The 14,290-nt window shown below is 41.4% G+C and overlaps 1 protein-coding gene across 2 annotated transcripts in view; it reads left to right on the top strand.

Annotated features, from left to right (window-relative positions):
• Positions 1–14,290, top strand: part of srpx (sushi-repeat containing protein X-linked) — a 59,552-nt gene that overhangs the window by 15,530 nt on the left and 29,732 nt on the right. Inside the window, exons 1-2 of one of the 2 annotated variants that reach the window (XM_078408691.1) lie at positions 11,408–11,532; positions 11,811–11,882. In XM_078408691.1, coding sequence (XP_078264817.1) covers positions 11,442–11,532; positions 11,811–11,882 — 163 coding nt within the window. In that variant the 5' untranslated portion in view covers positions 11,408–11,441. Of the gene's footprint in view, positions 1–11,407; positions 11,533–11,810; positions 11,883–14,290 lie in introns of those variants that run through there. The other variant, XM_078408692.1, reaches the window with a different exon arrangement.

The raw sequence follows: 14,290 nt of genomic DNA, 5'->3' as shown, positions 1-14,290 counted from the left end.
CCCAGGCCACCCGTAGTACTTGGGTTTATTACATTGGGCTTGAATTGGTTTTGTCCTGGTATCCTGTTCCACTCCTTCAGTACCATTGTATCCGGAGTTCCGATCATCTTGTCCAGCAACATAATGGATTTTTACAATTGTAACATTTGCAGGGAGCAAGCCTTAAATAGGTAACCCAATAGACATTGCTGCCTTGCGTTGGCTGCAGGGTTAATACAGGCTCTCTCCGACTTGCGTAAGGGTTACAAACCATGAACCCCTACGTAAGTCAGATTTCACGTGTCTGAATCACCATCCCCATCCCCTGCCTGAAATAACTGAAGAAGGTTCTTGACCCGAGATGTCACCAATCCATGTTCTCCAAAGATGCTGCTTGAGTCACTCCAGCCCTGTGTGTCTTTCACTGAGAGTATTACCTGTATCAGGGGCATCTGGCTGCAGCGCGCGGCCTTCTGGGTAAGCACTACCGCCGTTGCTGACTTGTTTCTTCTATAAACCTGAGTGATTGTACAGTGTTGTAGAAATGACAAACTGCCAGAATTGTTTATGCAAGTGCAAGTTTACATATGCCGCCTATTGTGTAAGTCGGGGAGTGCCAGTAGTTTCAGACTGCTGCACCAGCAACTTTTTGACGTAGGAGGCCGCCGTGAGCCTTTTCATTCCTAAAATAGCAAATTCCCAAAGCATGCTGAAAGTAAGCCGCTTTTCATCTGACATTTTGCAGATGGACATGAATGCTGATGCTCTAGCCCCTGTCACATACAAACATGATGGTTGAATTATAATATCTAAATGTTTTATTGGTATTTACTTATTTCTCTCATCCACTCACCCTTTATCATTGGCACTATTATCCAATTTTATGTTCTTAGACAAGTTAATGTTCATAGTTGAGTAAGCTGGTTCATTATCTAAGAAATTGGAGAGTGCACTTGGCATATTGGGTTCAGTTTGGGTCACTAAATTCCAGGAAAGATGCCATTAAGTTGGGAAGAGTGCAGAGAAGGTTTATGAGGATGCTGCCAGGACACCAGGGCTTGAGCTAAAAGGAGAGGTTGTGTAAGGTATGACTTTACTCCTTGGAGTGCAGAAAACTGAGAGATGTACAAAATCGTGAGAGGAATAGATATCATGAATGCAGAGTCTTTTTCCCAGGATAGGGGAATCAAGAGCTTGAGGGCTGAAAAAGGGTGTCCACCCGAAACGTCACCCATTCCTTCTCTCCAGAGATGCTGCCAGTCCTGCTGAGTTACTCCAGAATTTTGTGTCTACCTTCGATTTAAACTAGCATCTGCAGTTCTTTCCTACACAAGAGCTGGAGGGCATTGGTTTAAGGCTAGAGGATAAAGATTTAATAGGAACCTGAAGGGCAACATTTTCGTGCAGAGGGTTGTCAGTATATAGAACAAGCTTCTGAAGCAAGAGGTCATCACAATAACAACATTTAAAAGACATTTTGACAGTTACATTCATAGAGAAACTTTAGAGGGACAATTGAGGGCAAATGGGACTAGCTTGGATGGGCGTCTTGGTCGGCATGGATGAGTTAGTCCGAAGATCCTGTTTCTGTGTTGTAAGACTTCAAAATCAATCACAAAATGACTATTGAAGAGGAACACCATTTTTCTCATCTTACCGATGAGGAAAGACACTAAAACACACAATTGTTTCTCAAATGAGTCTCGGAATTCCAGTTCCTTAGAGATGGGTGTCTCCACCAAACTGCGGAAGCAGGTTGGCACCGTATGCTTATATTTGCTTGTCAATTGTTCCACTGTGGTGCAAAATGTAAGCAAAAATGATGATTATAATGTTAGCCTGAAATGGCTAAATTTGGAGTTGACCACAATCCAGCTGATATTATTGCAGAGCGTACAGAAATGATATCTGTTCTTTGGCTATGTAACACATTTTCCATTTTCTTTTCTTGCACAGTTAATACCTTCAATCATGTTTCATAAATACTGTGTCATCTTGGGACAAACAAGACAATGCACAAGAAAAACACAGAAGTTGTCCATCTGTCACTGGCTTGTTTTTTAATCTAAATTTTGAAGTCATTTTAATCTAGATCAAGAAACTTCAATGCACAATATTTCACTTGTGCTCTTGCCCAAAGGCTTTGGCACTTGAGCACTAAATATCATCTCACTACTAAGCTAAAGTTGAGAATGGGCAGCACTGTGCCGCGGCCTCAGTGCCAGCAACTAGGTTTCATCGTGACCTCCAATGCTGTCTTTGTGGAGTTTGTATGTTCCCTGCGACTGCATGGGTTTCCTCTCGGTGCACTGGTTTCCTCCCACGTTCCAAAGATGTGTATGTTAGTCTGCTTAGTGGTCACTATTGTGTAGGTGAGTAATAGAATCTGGGGAAAGCTGATGGGAATGTGTTAGAGAAAATATGGGATTGATGTAGCGTTAGTGTAAATGTGTGAGTATTGGTCAATGCTGATTCAGTCTGCTTCTGTGCATGTCCCACTGGAAGTATAATATTAGACAGCAGTTTGCATAGTGGTGAGCTGCCCCATGCTGCTATATAAAATAATGAGAGGCATAGATAGAACAGACAGTCAGAACCCATTTCCCCAGGCGTACATGTCAAAGACTAGAGGATAAGGTGAAAGGGGCAAACTTTAAAGGAGACTAGGCCAAGTGTGCCCGTTGGGCCCGTCCTCGTAGGGTTTCCATTGTAACCGGGAGGGGGGGAGGGAGGATGGGAGGGGGAGAGGGATGGAAGGGTGGAGTGGGGGAGGGAGGGATGGAGGGAAGGGTGGAGGGGGGGAGGGAGGGGGAGGATGGGGGGAGGGAGAGGGGGGGGAGGGAGAGGGAGGGAGGGAGGGGGGCGGGCGGGAGGTGTGGAGGGGTTGAGGGAAGGGGACCTCCCCTTTTCCCAGTACCCCTCTTTCCCCCACCACCAAACCCCCTCCGCAACGACCCCTGTTGTCCCCCTCCCCAGTCCCCATTCTCAGCCCCCCCCCCATTCTCTCTCCCCCAGACACACTCTAAGTGCTTTTTTCGCAACACTTGCCCCGGGGGCACACGAGCATAGGGGCCCCATGCTCATCTGTGTATGTTAAGTGACTTGCAATAAAAAACACCACTTTAAAACAATAAGTGCTTTTTTCGTAACATTCCCGGTTACTAAGTGCTTCTCACGGTGATCTGTAATTGCTTTTCGCAACAATGTAGCACCCAACTCACACAAGCATTGTGGCGTCACACGCTGAAGACCTTGAAAAAAACGGTTAGAAAAAAAATGTTTTGACTTTTTAAACCTCTAAAGAGTAGACACACAATAGCAGCTGCTTGTCCATTGTGACGTCACACGCTGAATACCGCGGGGGGGGGGGGGGGGGAAGGGGGGTCAGCTCGAGCTCATCTCACAGGGGCATTGTGACATCACACGCTGAAGACCTTCAATAAATCCGCACCGCAGCGCCCCCCTGAAAACCTTCAATAAATCAGGGGGGGCAGCGCTGTAAAACCTCTGTAACTTAAAAAATATGCGACCAAATTAAATGAAAATATCACGGCCGGTCGTCCGGGAGATTGGCGATTAAGGCGGTGCAAAAACCATGGCGCGACGGTTTACCGTTTTGCAGATATCACTGATCCAAATATAGAAACATATACGTATATATATTCATATATTCACAAGATCTGAGTTTTAAGATTGGTGTTTGCCAGGATCATGTTGCCAGGGATGGTGGTAGTGGCATTTAAGAGGTTTTGGACAGGCACATGGATTTCGATCACACGCGGGCAGAGGAAATTAGTTTAATTTGACATGTTTGTCACCGACATTGTGGGCCAAATGTGCTGTGGTGTACTGTTGTATGTTCAATGCTTTGTGAAATAAACACAAACTTATCTTCATTGATCTCAACTTGCTCGAGGCAGATAGCCTGATTCCTTGTGGCAAGGTCTTTTTCCATGGTAAGGATTTCCATGCTGGGACCAATCGCATGGGAAACAAGAACAAACCCCTCCTATCAAAGGTTTTGATGTAATGGAAAAGTTTGCTCCATAACTTAATGAGAACCGTCAAAGACTGCATATTACAAACACTCAAAAGCCTGTCAGCATTCAAAAACAAAAGCAAAAAACATTTGGAGTGCTTTAGGGTTTACAAAAAGAATCTAAATTACCAAACAGTTACCCAAATCCCTCACAGCTGTTACCAGCTGTTGAATTGTGGTGAAACACTCCGTACACCTGTGGACATTGCACTGAAAATCACGGGAGGTGGCCTCAGCTTCTGGCTTCCACATGGAACTCCGGGAAGCTTTCCAGGTGGCTGAAACAACAGCAGAATGCTGCTGATGGTTTTGGAAATCCTGGAAATGCTGACAGTTCCTTGGGGAAGTGTTGGGAGTTGTGCCAAATGTTTCTTAACAAAATCCGAATCATCAAGGAGCGGCACAGTAGCACAGCGGTGGAACTGCTGCCTTACAGTGCCAGTGGCCCGGGTTCGAGCCTGAAGACGGGTGCTGTCTGCACGGAGTTTGTACGTTCTCTCTGTGACTGCATGGGTTTTCTCTGTGACAATAGACAATAGACAATAGGTGCAGGAGTAGGCCATTCAGCCCTTCGAGCCAGCACCGCCATTCAATGCGATCATGGCTGATCACTCTCAATCAGTACCCCGTTCCTGCCTTCTCCCCATACCCCCTCACTCCGCTATCCTTAAGAGCTCTATCCAGCTCTCTCTTGGAAGCATCCAACGAACTGGCCTCCACTGCCTTCTGAGGCAGAGAATTCCACACCTTCACCACTCTCTGACTGAAAAAGTTCTTCCTCATCTCCGTTCTAAATGGCCTACCCCTTATTCTTAAACTGTGGCCCCTTGTTCTGGACTCCCCCAACATTGGGAACATGTTTCCTGCCTCTAATGTGTCCAATCCCCTAATTATCTTATATGTTTCAATAAGATCCCCCCTCATCCTTCTAAATTCCAGTGTATACAAGCCCAATCGCTCCAGCCTTTCAACATACGACAGTCCCGCCATTCCGGGAATTAACCTAGTGAACCTACGCTGCACGCGCTCCATAGCAAGAATATCCTTCCTCAAATTTGGAGACCAAAACTGCACACAGTACTCCAGGTGCGGTCTCACCAGGGCCCGGTACAACTGTAGAAGGACCTCTTTGCTCCTATACTCAACTCCTCTTGTTATGAAGGCCAACATTCCATTGGCTTTCTTCACTGCCTGCTGTACCTGCATGCTTCCTTTCATTGACTGATGCACTAGGACACCCAGATCTCGTTGAACTCCCCCTCCTCCTAACTTGACACCATTCAGATAATAATCTGCCTTTCTATTCTTACTTCCAAAGTGAATAACCTCACACTTATCTACATTAAGCTGCATCTGCCATGTATCCGCCCACTCACACAACCTGTCCAAGTCACCCTGCAGCCTTATTGCATCTTCCTCACAATTCACACTACCCCCCAGCTTAGTATCATCTGCAAATTTGCTAATGGTACTTTTAATCCCTTCGTCTAAGTCATTAATGTATATCGTAAATAGCTGGGGTCCCAGCACCGAACCTTGCGGTACCCCACTGGTCACTGCCTGCCATTCCGAAAGGGACCCATTTATCCCCACTCTTTGCTTTCTGTCTGTCAACCAATTTTCTATCCATGTCAGTACCCTCCCCCCAATACCATGTGCCCTAATTTTGCCCACTAATCTCCTATGTGGGACCTTGTCGAAGGCTTTCTGAAAGTCGAGGTACACCACATCCACTGACTCTCCCCTGTCAATTTTCCTAGTTACATCCTGGTACAGCTCTGGTTTCCTCCCACATTCCAAAGGCGTACAGGTTTGTAGGCTGATTTGGTTCAGTAAAAATTGTAAGTTGTCCCTCGTGTACAGGATAGTGCTGGTGTACGGGGATCGCTGGTCAGCGCAGACTTGGGCCGAAAGCGTCTCTTTCCGAGCTGTATCTCTAAAACTAAAATTTAAATCTAATCTGATTTTGGGTGTCTTACACAACAACAAGTAAAAGCAGCTTATTTTAATTGAGTGGATCAATGTGATTGCAACGCTAGTATCTTGGTTTTGGTCACTTATTTTTTATATAATTTAAGTCAGCTGATGCTTTAAAACGAAACTTTTTCCTCTGAAGATCTTGCCCTTACAGAATTTACAAATCGCTTCCCATAAAATTTGAGATAAGGAATAAAAATTTGTTCTAGGATTTATGTCCGGAGGGAAAAAAGTAAAATTTTCAACTCGTGCTTCATATAGATGACATTTTGCATCGTGGAAAATTGCTAGGAATGTGATCCCCATAATACAGGAGTTGGCAGTACATTGAAGTATATTTATCAATGAAAAGTTTTAAAGTATTGCATGCTAAATTGCATTAAACATGTTGCCCTTCACTATTTACAAAAATGCGTACATTCATTGTGTACTTACTATTTCAAAGTGAATTGCACAATACATTTGTCTTCATATTGTTATGAGTATTTATTCAGGTAAACCTAATGTGGCAAATGACTATACATTAGTATTGATTTTGCTGTAATGACTTGAAGGTTTGTTAACCCACCAACTCTGCACAAAATGAATAGTGCGCTAAGGTATGAGGCTGTAAATTGTATAACTAATGATAATTATTGCCAGCTAACCTTTCTGAAAGTGAACAGTTAATTCTAATTATCTAGTGTCTCATTTGTGGTGAAGAAAATTGTTACTACAGATTTTAATTTTGTTTTGTTCGGCCCTGTATCTTCTGTTACTCTCTCTTCTCTTAATCTCATTGCCATTTCCTAATATTTCTTTCACTTTCTCTAAATCATTTGATTTTTGTTTCTTTATTTTTCTTGGCTTTCCCACCACCCATTTAATCATAAAATTAGTTCACTCTGGGTAAAGAGTCCTGTTGTCACTTGCCCCATTCACTTGCCTTTCAGTTTCCTAGTAGATGGCATCACATTGGTAAAGGTAATTTGTGCAGTTGGTAAGCCCGTGGAAATGTCTGTGAGCAGTTGTCAGCAAAGTGGGAGCAAACACCAGCCCCTTGCCACTGAGATCAGGACTCTTAACTCCGCATCATCTGCGATCTGTAAATCTAAATCATGATAGATGTTGATCTGCGAAATAAAGCTTAAGCATCCCCAGATATACCAGGTGGTGGTGTAGCTCTTTATGTAGACATGAATTATAATTATAAGGTGGTGGAAGAAATCTCAACTGTGGTAGATAATGTACTTGAATACAGGAATACAGAGCTTTATTTGTCATTCGGTACCGAGGTACCGAACGAAATTACATTGCAGTCACACACAAAAAAAAAGAACACAAGACACATAACCCCAACACAAACATCCATCACAGTGACTCCAAACACCCCCTCACTGTGATGGAGGCAACAAAACTTCCACTCTCTTCCCCACGCCCACGGACAGACAGCTCGTCCTCGACCGGCCCGCACAGTCCCCGCAAGGGGATGGAAGTCCCCGCGGCCGAGCCGTACCGGGTGCTGAAACGTCCCGTGACCGAGCCGGGCGATGGAAGGCCCCGCGGCCGTACCGTGCGCTGCTAAGTCCCGCGGCCGAGCCGCACCGTGCGATGTTAGGTCCCGCGGCCGAGCCGCACCAGCGATGTAAAGTCCCGCGGCCTAGCCGCACCGGGCGATGTGAATGTGTTACAATAGAAATATGTATGGGAAAGAAAAAAAATGTAATTGTAAGTTGTATATATAGAACATCAGGGTCTAATATAGACACATTTAAAGACTGGATGGAGGAACATTTTACAAAAACAAATCATAAAGTTATGTTTATCTGCGGCGACTTCAATATTGATTTGCTAAATCCGAATAATCATAAAATGACTGAGGAATTTATCAATACATTGTACAGTATCAGCCTATATCCCAAAATTACCAGACCCAGTCGGATTACTTCCCATTGTGCTACATTAATTGATAATATGTTTACTAATGATATAGATAACAATACAGTAGGAGGATTATTAGTAAATGACATCAGTGACCACTTTCCAGTTTTTACAGTTTATAACAGCAACTACGGAAAAAATAAGCAGGACAATAAACAAGAATACCGAAGGGTTAGGACAGAAGAGTCCATGATTGCACTTAAAAATGATTTACTTGCACAAAACTGGGAATTAATATATAAAGAAAATGATATTGATAAAGCTTATGATGAATTTTTAAGAATATTTAAAATACTATATGATAAAAATTGTCCAATGAAACAATATTGTAGAGAAATAAAGTATAAAGATAATCATTGGATGTCAAAAGGATTGCTAAATGCCTGCAAAAAGAAAAACACTATACAGAGAATTCATTAAACATAGAACTATAGAAGCAGAAAATAAATATAAGAAATATAAAAACAAGTTAACTAATATCATGAGAAATTGTAAGAAAGAATATTATAATAAACTATTAGAAAACAATAAACACAACATTAAGGGTATATGGAATATATTAAACAGCATAATTAGAAATAACTCTAGACAGATTAATTACCCGCAGTATTTTATAGAAAATGATAAGACAATAAATAACATGGATGACGTGGTTAATAAATTTAATAATTTTTTTGTAAGTGTTGGACCTAATTTACCAGAAAAAATCCCAGATCCGGTGACATCTAATGATAATCTTATAGAAACGAATCCAAGTACAATGTTTCTTAAACCGGTAGAAGAAATGGAGATTGTAGATATTGTTAATAAATGCAAGAATAAAACATCCACTGATTATAATGAGACAGATATGAAAATAGTAAAAAAAAGGTAATTGATGGGATTTCTAAACCACTAACACACATTTTTAACATCATTACAAACCGGTCAATTTCCCAATAATATGAAAATAGCTAAAGTTATTCCGCTGTATAAAACTGGAGATAAACACCACTTCACAAATTACAGACCTGTCTCTCTTCTCCCACAGTTCTCTAAAATTCTGGAAAAACTTTTCGTCAACAGATTAGACAATTTCATAGATAAGCACAATTTACTCTCTAATAGTCAATATGGATTCAGAAGTAACCGGTCAACATCACTAGCTTTAACTGAACTCATTGAACAGATCACAAATTCTATAGATAAAAAGAAATATGCTGTTGGGGTATTCATTGATCTAAAAAAAGCATTCGATACAATAAATCATGAAATATTAATCAATAAATTGGAACTATATGGGATTAGGGGGTTGGCTTTAGAGTGGGTTAGAAGTTATTTAAAGAACAGGAAACAATTCGTGAAGATGGGAGAATATCAGTCTGGATGTTTGGACATTGTTTGTGGAGTCCCCCAGGGGTCAGTGTTGGGTCCTAAACTCTTCATCATCTACATCAATGATATATGTAAATTATCAAAAATATTGAAATTCATCCTATTTGCTGATGACACTAACATTCTTGGTTCTGGTGAAAATTTACAGCAACTTTTGCACAGTATCACGTCAGAATTTTGCAAAATTAAAAAATGGTTTGACATTAACAAATTATCACTAAACTTGAGCAAAACAAAAATTATGATATTTGGGAACAGTAAAATAAACAATCAAGCACAGGTACAGATAGAGGGTGTTAACATAGAAAGAGTAAATGAAACTAAATTCCTTGGGGTGATAATAGATGAAAAAATTTACTGGAAATCTCACATTAAACATATCCACAGTAAAGTATCTAGAAGCATTTCAGTTCTGGCCAAAGCAAAACATTTCCTAGATAACAAATCACTTCGCATTCTGTTCTGTTCACTAGTTTCACCTTATTTAAGTTACTGTATAGAGGTGTGGGGAAGTACATATATAAGTTCACTACAACCACTATTTATACTGCAAAAAAGAGCCATTAGAATAATTCATAATGTTGGTTTTTGTGAACACACCAACTCATTATTTATAAAGTCTAAAATAATCAAATTTTATGACATTGTGGAATATCAAACAGCTCAATTCATGTACAAAGTGAGAAACAATTTGCTACCAAGTAACTTACAGGAAATGTTTTATGAAAGAGAGGGGGGGGTATAATTTAAGGGGAACATTAAATTTCAAGATTCGCAATACTCGAACAACAATGAAAAGATTTTCTATATCAATCAGTGGAGTAAAGCTATGGAACAGAATGAATGCGGAATTAAAACAATGTTCAAACATCATCCAGTTTAAAAACAAATATAAACACATGATTTTTTCTAGGTACAGTGAGGAGGGGGATTAACAGTCACCAGGGGTCTACATATAATACATCATTATTTAAATAAGTATATCTATATGAACATATAAGGGTGTATGAGTATTTTTGTATTAATATCTGATACTTGATAAATATTGATTAGGGAATGGGGGTAGGATTAAATAAGTTCACACTTCCTACTCCTTTTCGCACATGTTAAGTAATGGATGAAATTCCTTGTATTTCTTCTGTTTTTTTGTTTATTTTGTTTTTTAATTGATGTCTTTTAACATGTTCGAAATAAAATAAAATGAAATGAAATGAAATGAAATATATTTCCATTCATGAAAGATTGAAGTATTTGCACTTAACTGTTGTATTTTATTGTGAGTGCATAAGACATAGCAGCAAAATTAGGCCATTTGGCCCTTTGAGTCTGCTCCACCATAGAGTCATAGTTATACTGTGTGGGAACAGGCCCTTCGGCCCAACTTGCCCACGCCGACCAACATGCCATCTACACCAGTCCCCCCGCCTGCTTTTAGCCCATATCCCTCCAATCCTATCCATGTACATGTCCAAATGTTTTATAAACATTTGATCCTGATCATCAATTTTTCCCACTCAATCCCATTCTCCTGCCTTCTCTCCATAATCTTTGATGCCCGTACTAACCAAGAACCTATCAATCTCCGCTTTAAAAATACCCAAATGACTTGGCCTCCATCGCCATCTGTGGCAATGAATTCCACAGATTCACCACTCTCTAGTTACAGAAATTCCTTCTCATAATCTCAGGGTGGCACAGCTGGTAGATCCCGGGTTTGCTCCTGACCTCGGACGCTGTGTTTGTGGAGTTTGCATGTTCTCCCTGAGACCAGTGGGGTTTCCTCCTACATTCCAGAGACCTGCGGGTTTGCAGGTTAATTGGCCTCTGAAAAATCATAAAAATGATGTGTAGGGAATAGATGAGAAAGTGGGATAACATAGAACTAGTATGAACGGGTGATTGATGGTTGGCACGGATGGTGTGCCGAAGGGCTGGTTTCCACGCTGTATCTCTGAACATAAACAATATGTCAGGGCATTCTCTTACCTTTTTGTATTGAATACACATTTCAATGGTAAGTTATTTTGTACATCTCTTAACTTCCAACGGTATTATAGTGATGAGTATTTTTAACGTTTAAAACAGTCGCTGCTATTTTACAGTGAGAATTCTTAGTTCACTTTTGCCTACGGTTTGATCCGGACTACGGGTGATGTCTGTACGGAGTTTGAACATTCTCCCCATGACCTGCATGGATTTTCTCCGAGATCTTCGGTTTCCTCCCACATTCCAAAGACGTGCAGGTTTGTAGGTTAATTGGCTTGCTAAATGTAAAAATTGTCCCTCGTGGGTGTAGGATAATGTTAATGTGCGGGGATCGCTGATTGGCGCGGACCCGGTGGGCCGAAGGGCCTGTTTCCGTGCTGTATCTCTAAACTAAAAATAATTGCACGATTTCATAAATCGTGTGAGGAAATGAATGGGACTGAATCATTGCTCACTTCTTTTACTTGTACCTGTAACGTGCACACTGTTTTTAACACGATTGCTTTGTTCAGTTTTAGATCTTTTTGTTTTGTAGGATCTGGATACACCCCGGTAGAAGACGATGAGGACATTTATGCAAATGAAGCCCACTACTCTAGATACGAAGGTGAATGGTTTATCGACATGTTATGTGTAACTGTTGAAAGGAGTTGAATCCTTTATCAGTTCATCAATCATATTGATAATGGTGTGTCCTTGTGTTTGGCTGCTGTCTGAGCTGGAAATTGGACCAGATTTCATGGCCTCTTCAATTTCATGTTGCTGATGTCTGATACAATACTTGGTTTTCTTTCTCACCACATGTAAGTGCAAATTGTGGGAAGTTTTAGGAGCCGCAAGCTCTTAACTGCCTTTATAACCTTATTGGTTATATCGGGGAGATAAGAGTTTGTGGCACCTAAAACTTTCCACAATTTGCACTGATATTAAGCTTTATATCAAACCTACCAGAGAAACATCTACTTTAATCTTCAGAAATCTCCATGGTACCCTGTTGTCCAACAAAAGAATCAGGTTGGTCCCCCAAATCATGGAAGGAATTTGGCCTACTTAGCAGCTAAATTGTTGAGGGGGAGTGGGGGGAGGGGGAGGGGGGATGTGTGGGAGAGGGGAGGGTGCTAGTCAATGCAGGTTTTGGGGAGTTTTAAGGGGGATGGAGAGGGGGATGAGGTGGTTGGGGGAGAGGGGGATGGAGTGAGTGAGGGGGGAGATGGGGTGAATAGGGATTGAGTGGGTGAGTGTGGGGGAGGGGAGGGTGCTAGACCAATGCAGGAGAGACTGGGTCCACGGCTCGCTCTGGCTGCAGCGCTGGCGACACAGGGCTGAGGTGAGTGGCTCCCTCTCCCCTTCCCTGTCCCCCCTCGCCTGCCCACGGTCCCGGGAGACACTCCCAGCCCGACATCGGGCTTCGTCTGTTGGAGATGGTTGCCGGGCCCGCAGGATCGTCAGCTGGGGGAGGGTTGCCCCAGGAGAGGCCCGCAGGAGAGATTTGGACCCAGTGGGTCCACCTCAGTCTAGTAATATATAACAATACATACAACCATTAAAATATATTGTTAAAGTTGTTCATCAGATTAATCTATATTTATCTCTGTAAACAAGTTTTAATTAGAATAATCCTGCAAAGACAATAGACAATAGGTGCAGGTGGAGGCCATTTGGCCCTTCGAGCCAGCACCGCCATTCAATGTGATCATGGCTGATCATTCTCAATCAGTACCCCGTTCCTGCCTTCTCCCCATACCCCCTGACTCCGCTATCCTTAAGAGCTCTATCTAGTAGATTAGTAGACAGTAGATTTCTGGTCATATTTTAAAAGAAGATAAATATTAAATATATATGTTGTAAAGAATGTGAAGTTGGCATGAAATTATTCTAAATTTACATGCATATTGTATCAGATATCAGTAATGATTTGTGTCAATTTGGGCTCTTGATGTGTAGTTATCAGAATCTCACACATTGTCAGTATGATTGTTTCAACATTGCTTTGGAAACAGTGTCAATGTTGAAACCTAATAGATTGTAACATGACCATTCAATTCGTGATTAATTTACTTTGCAGGTTCTGATTTGCAAGTTTGACATTGTGTAATGTTGCAGTAATTTTTGTTTTTTTGTAATCTTGGCTCAGTTTAGAGATCACCAAATAGGATCTTTATTAAGAAGTTGATATTTTGTGATAAATAATTCATAATGTGGATGAAATGCTTCTCTAATAGAAATATTATAATGATATGCATGAGGCAAGCTTAATCTGATATCACTGGTGAAGATAATTAATGAACAACACTTTGGTGGCAGTTTACTACAATATAGCTCACCATGCATGCAGCTGCTTGCTGTTCATTTGCTGGAACTAGACTGTTGGGTGATGTATCCAAATCTCATGTAAAAATAAATCTTGTCTCCGAGCTATCTCCCATCATGGGCATGTGCCTGAATCCTGGTACATTGTAAGTATCAAGGCAATTATATTGTTTTTGTGAAAAATCTACTGAAGTCAACACAATAAACCACATGAAATCTGAATTAATGAAGGCTTGTTTGAGAGTGGGAAGAAAGAATAATTTTGCATTTCAAGAGAGTACAATGAGGAAGAGCTGCAGCAGCAATCAATTAAGTTGAGTGCGTGCAGGTTGCTTAGGTAAGCCCACAGTGGTGCAGTGGTAGAGTTGCTGGTGTATAGCACCAGAGATCTTTGTTCGATTCATCTGTATGGAGTTTGTACGTTCTCAATGTGAACGCCTGGGTTTTCTCTGGGTGCTCTGGTTTCCTCCCACATTCCACAGATGTACAGGTTTGTAAGTTAATTGGCTTTTGTAAATTGTCCCTATTGTGCAGAATAGAACTTGTGTATGGGTTGTTCGTTGGTCAGCGTGGACTCTGTGGGCTGAAGGGCGTGTTTCTGCGTGGTATCTCGAAAGACTAAAGTAAAATATGTAGTTACATATCTGGGTGATTTCATTCTACACATTGAAAGCGTCAGCCCCACAGAGGAATTGTGAAAACGTT

This window comes from Rhinoraja longicauda, chromosome 12, assembly GCF_053455715.1.
Source record: "Rhinoraja longicauda isolate Sanriku21f chromosome 12, sRhiLon1.1, whole genome shotgun sequence".
Taxonomy (NCBI): domain Eukaryota; kingdom Metazoa; phylum Chordata; class Chondrichthyes; order Rajiformes; family Arhynchobatidae; genus Rhinoraja; species Rhinoraja longicauda.
Note: the sequence above shows the minus strand (reverse complement) of the source record. Positions and strands in the feature narration are given on the sequence as shown.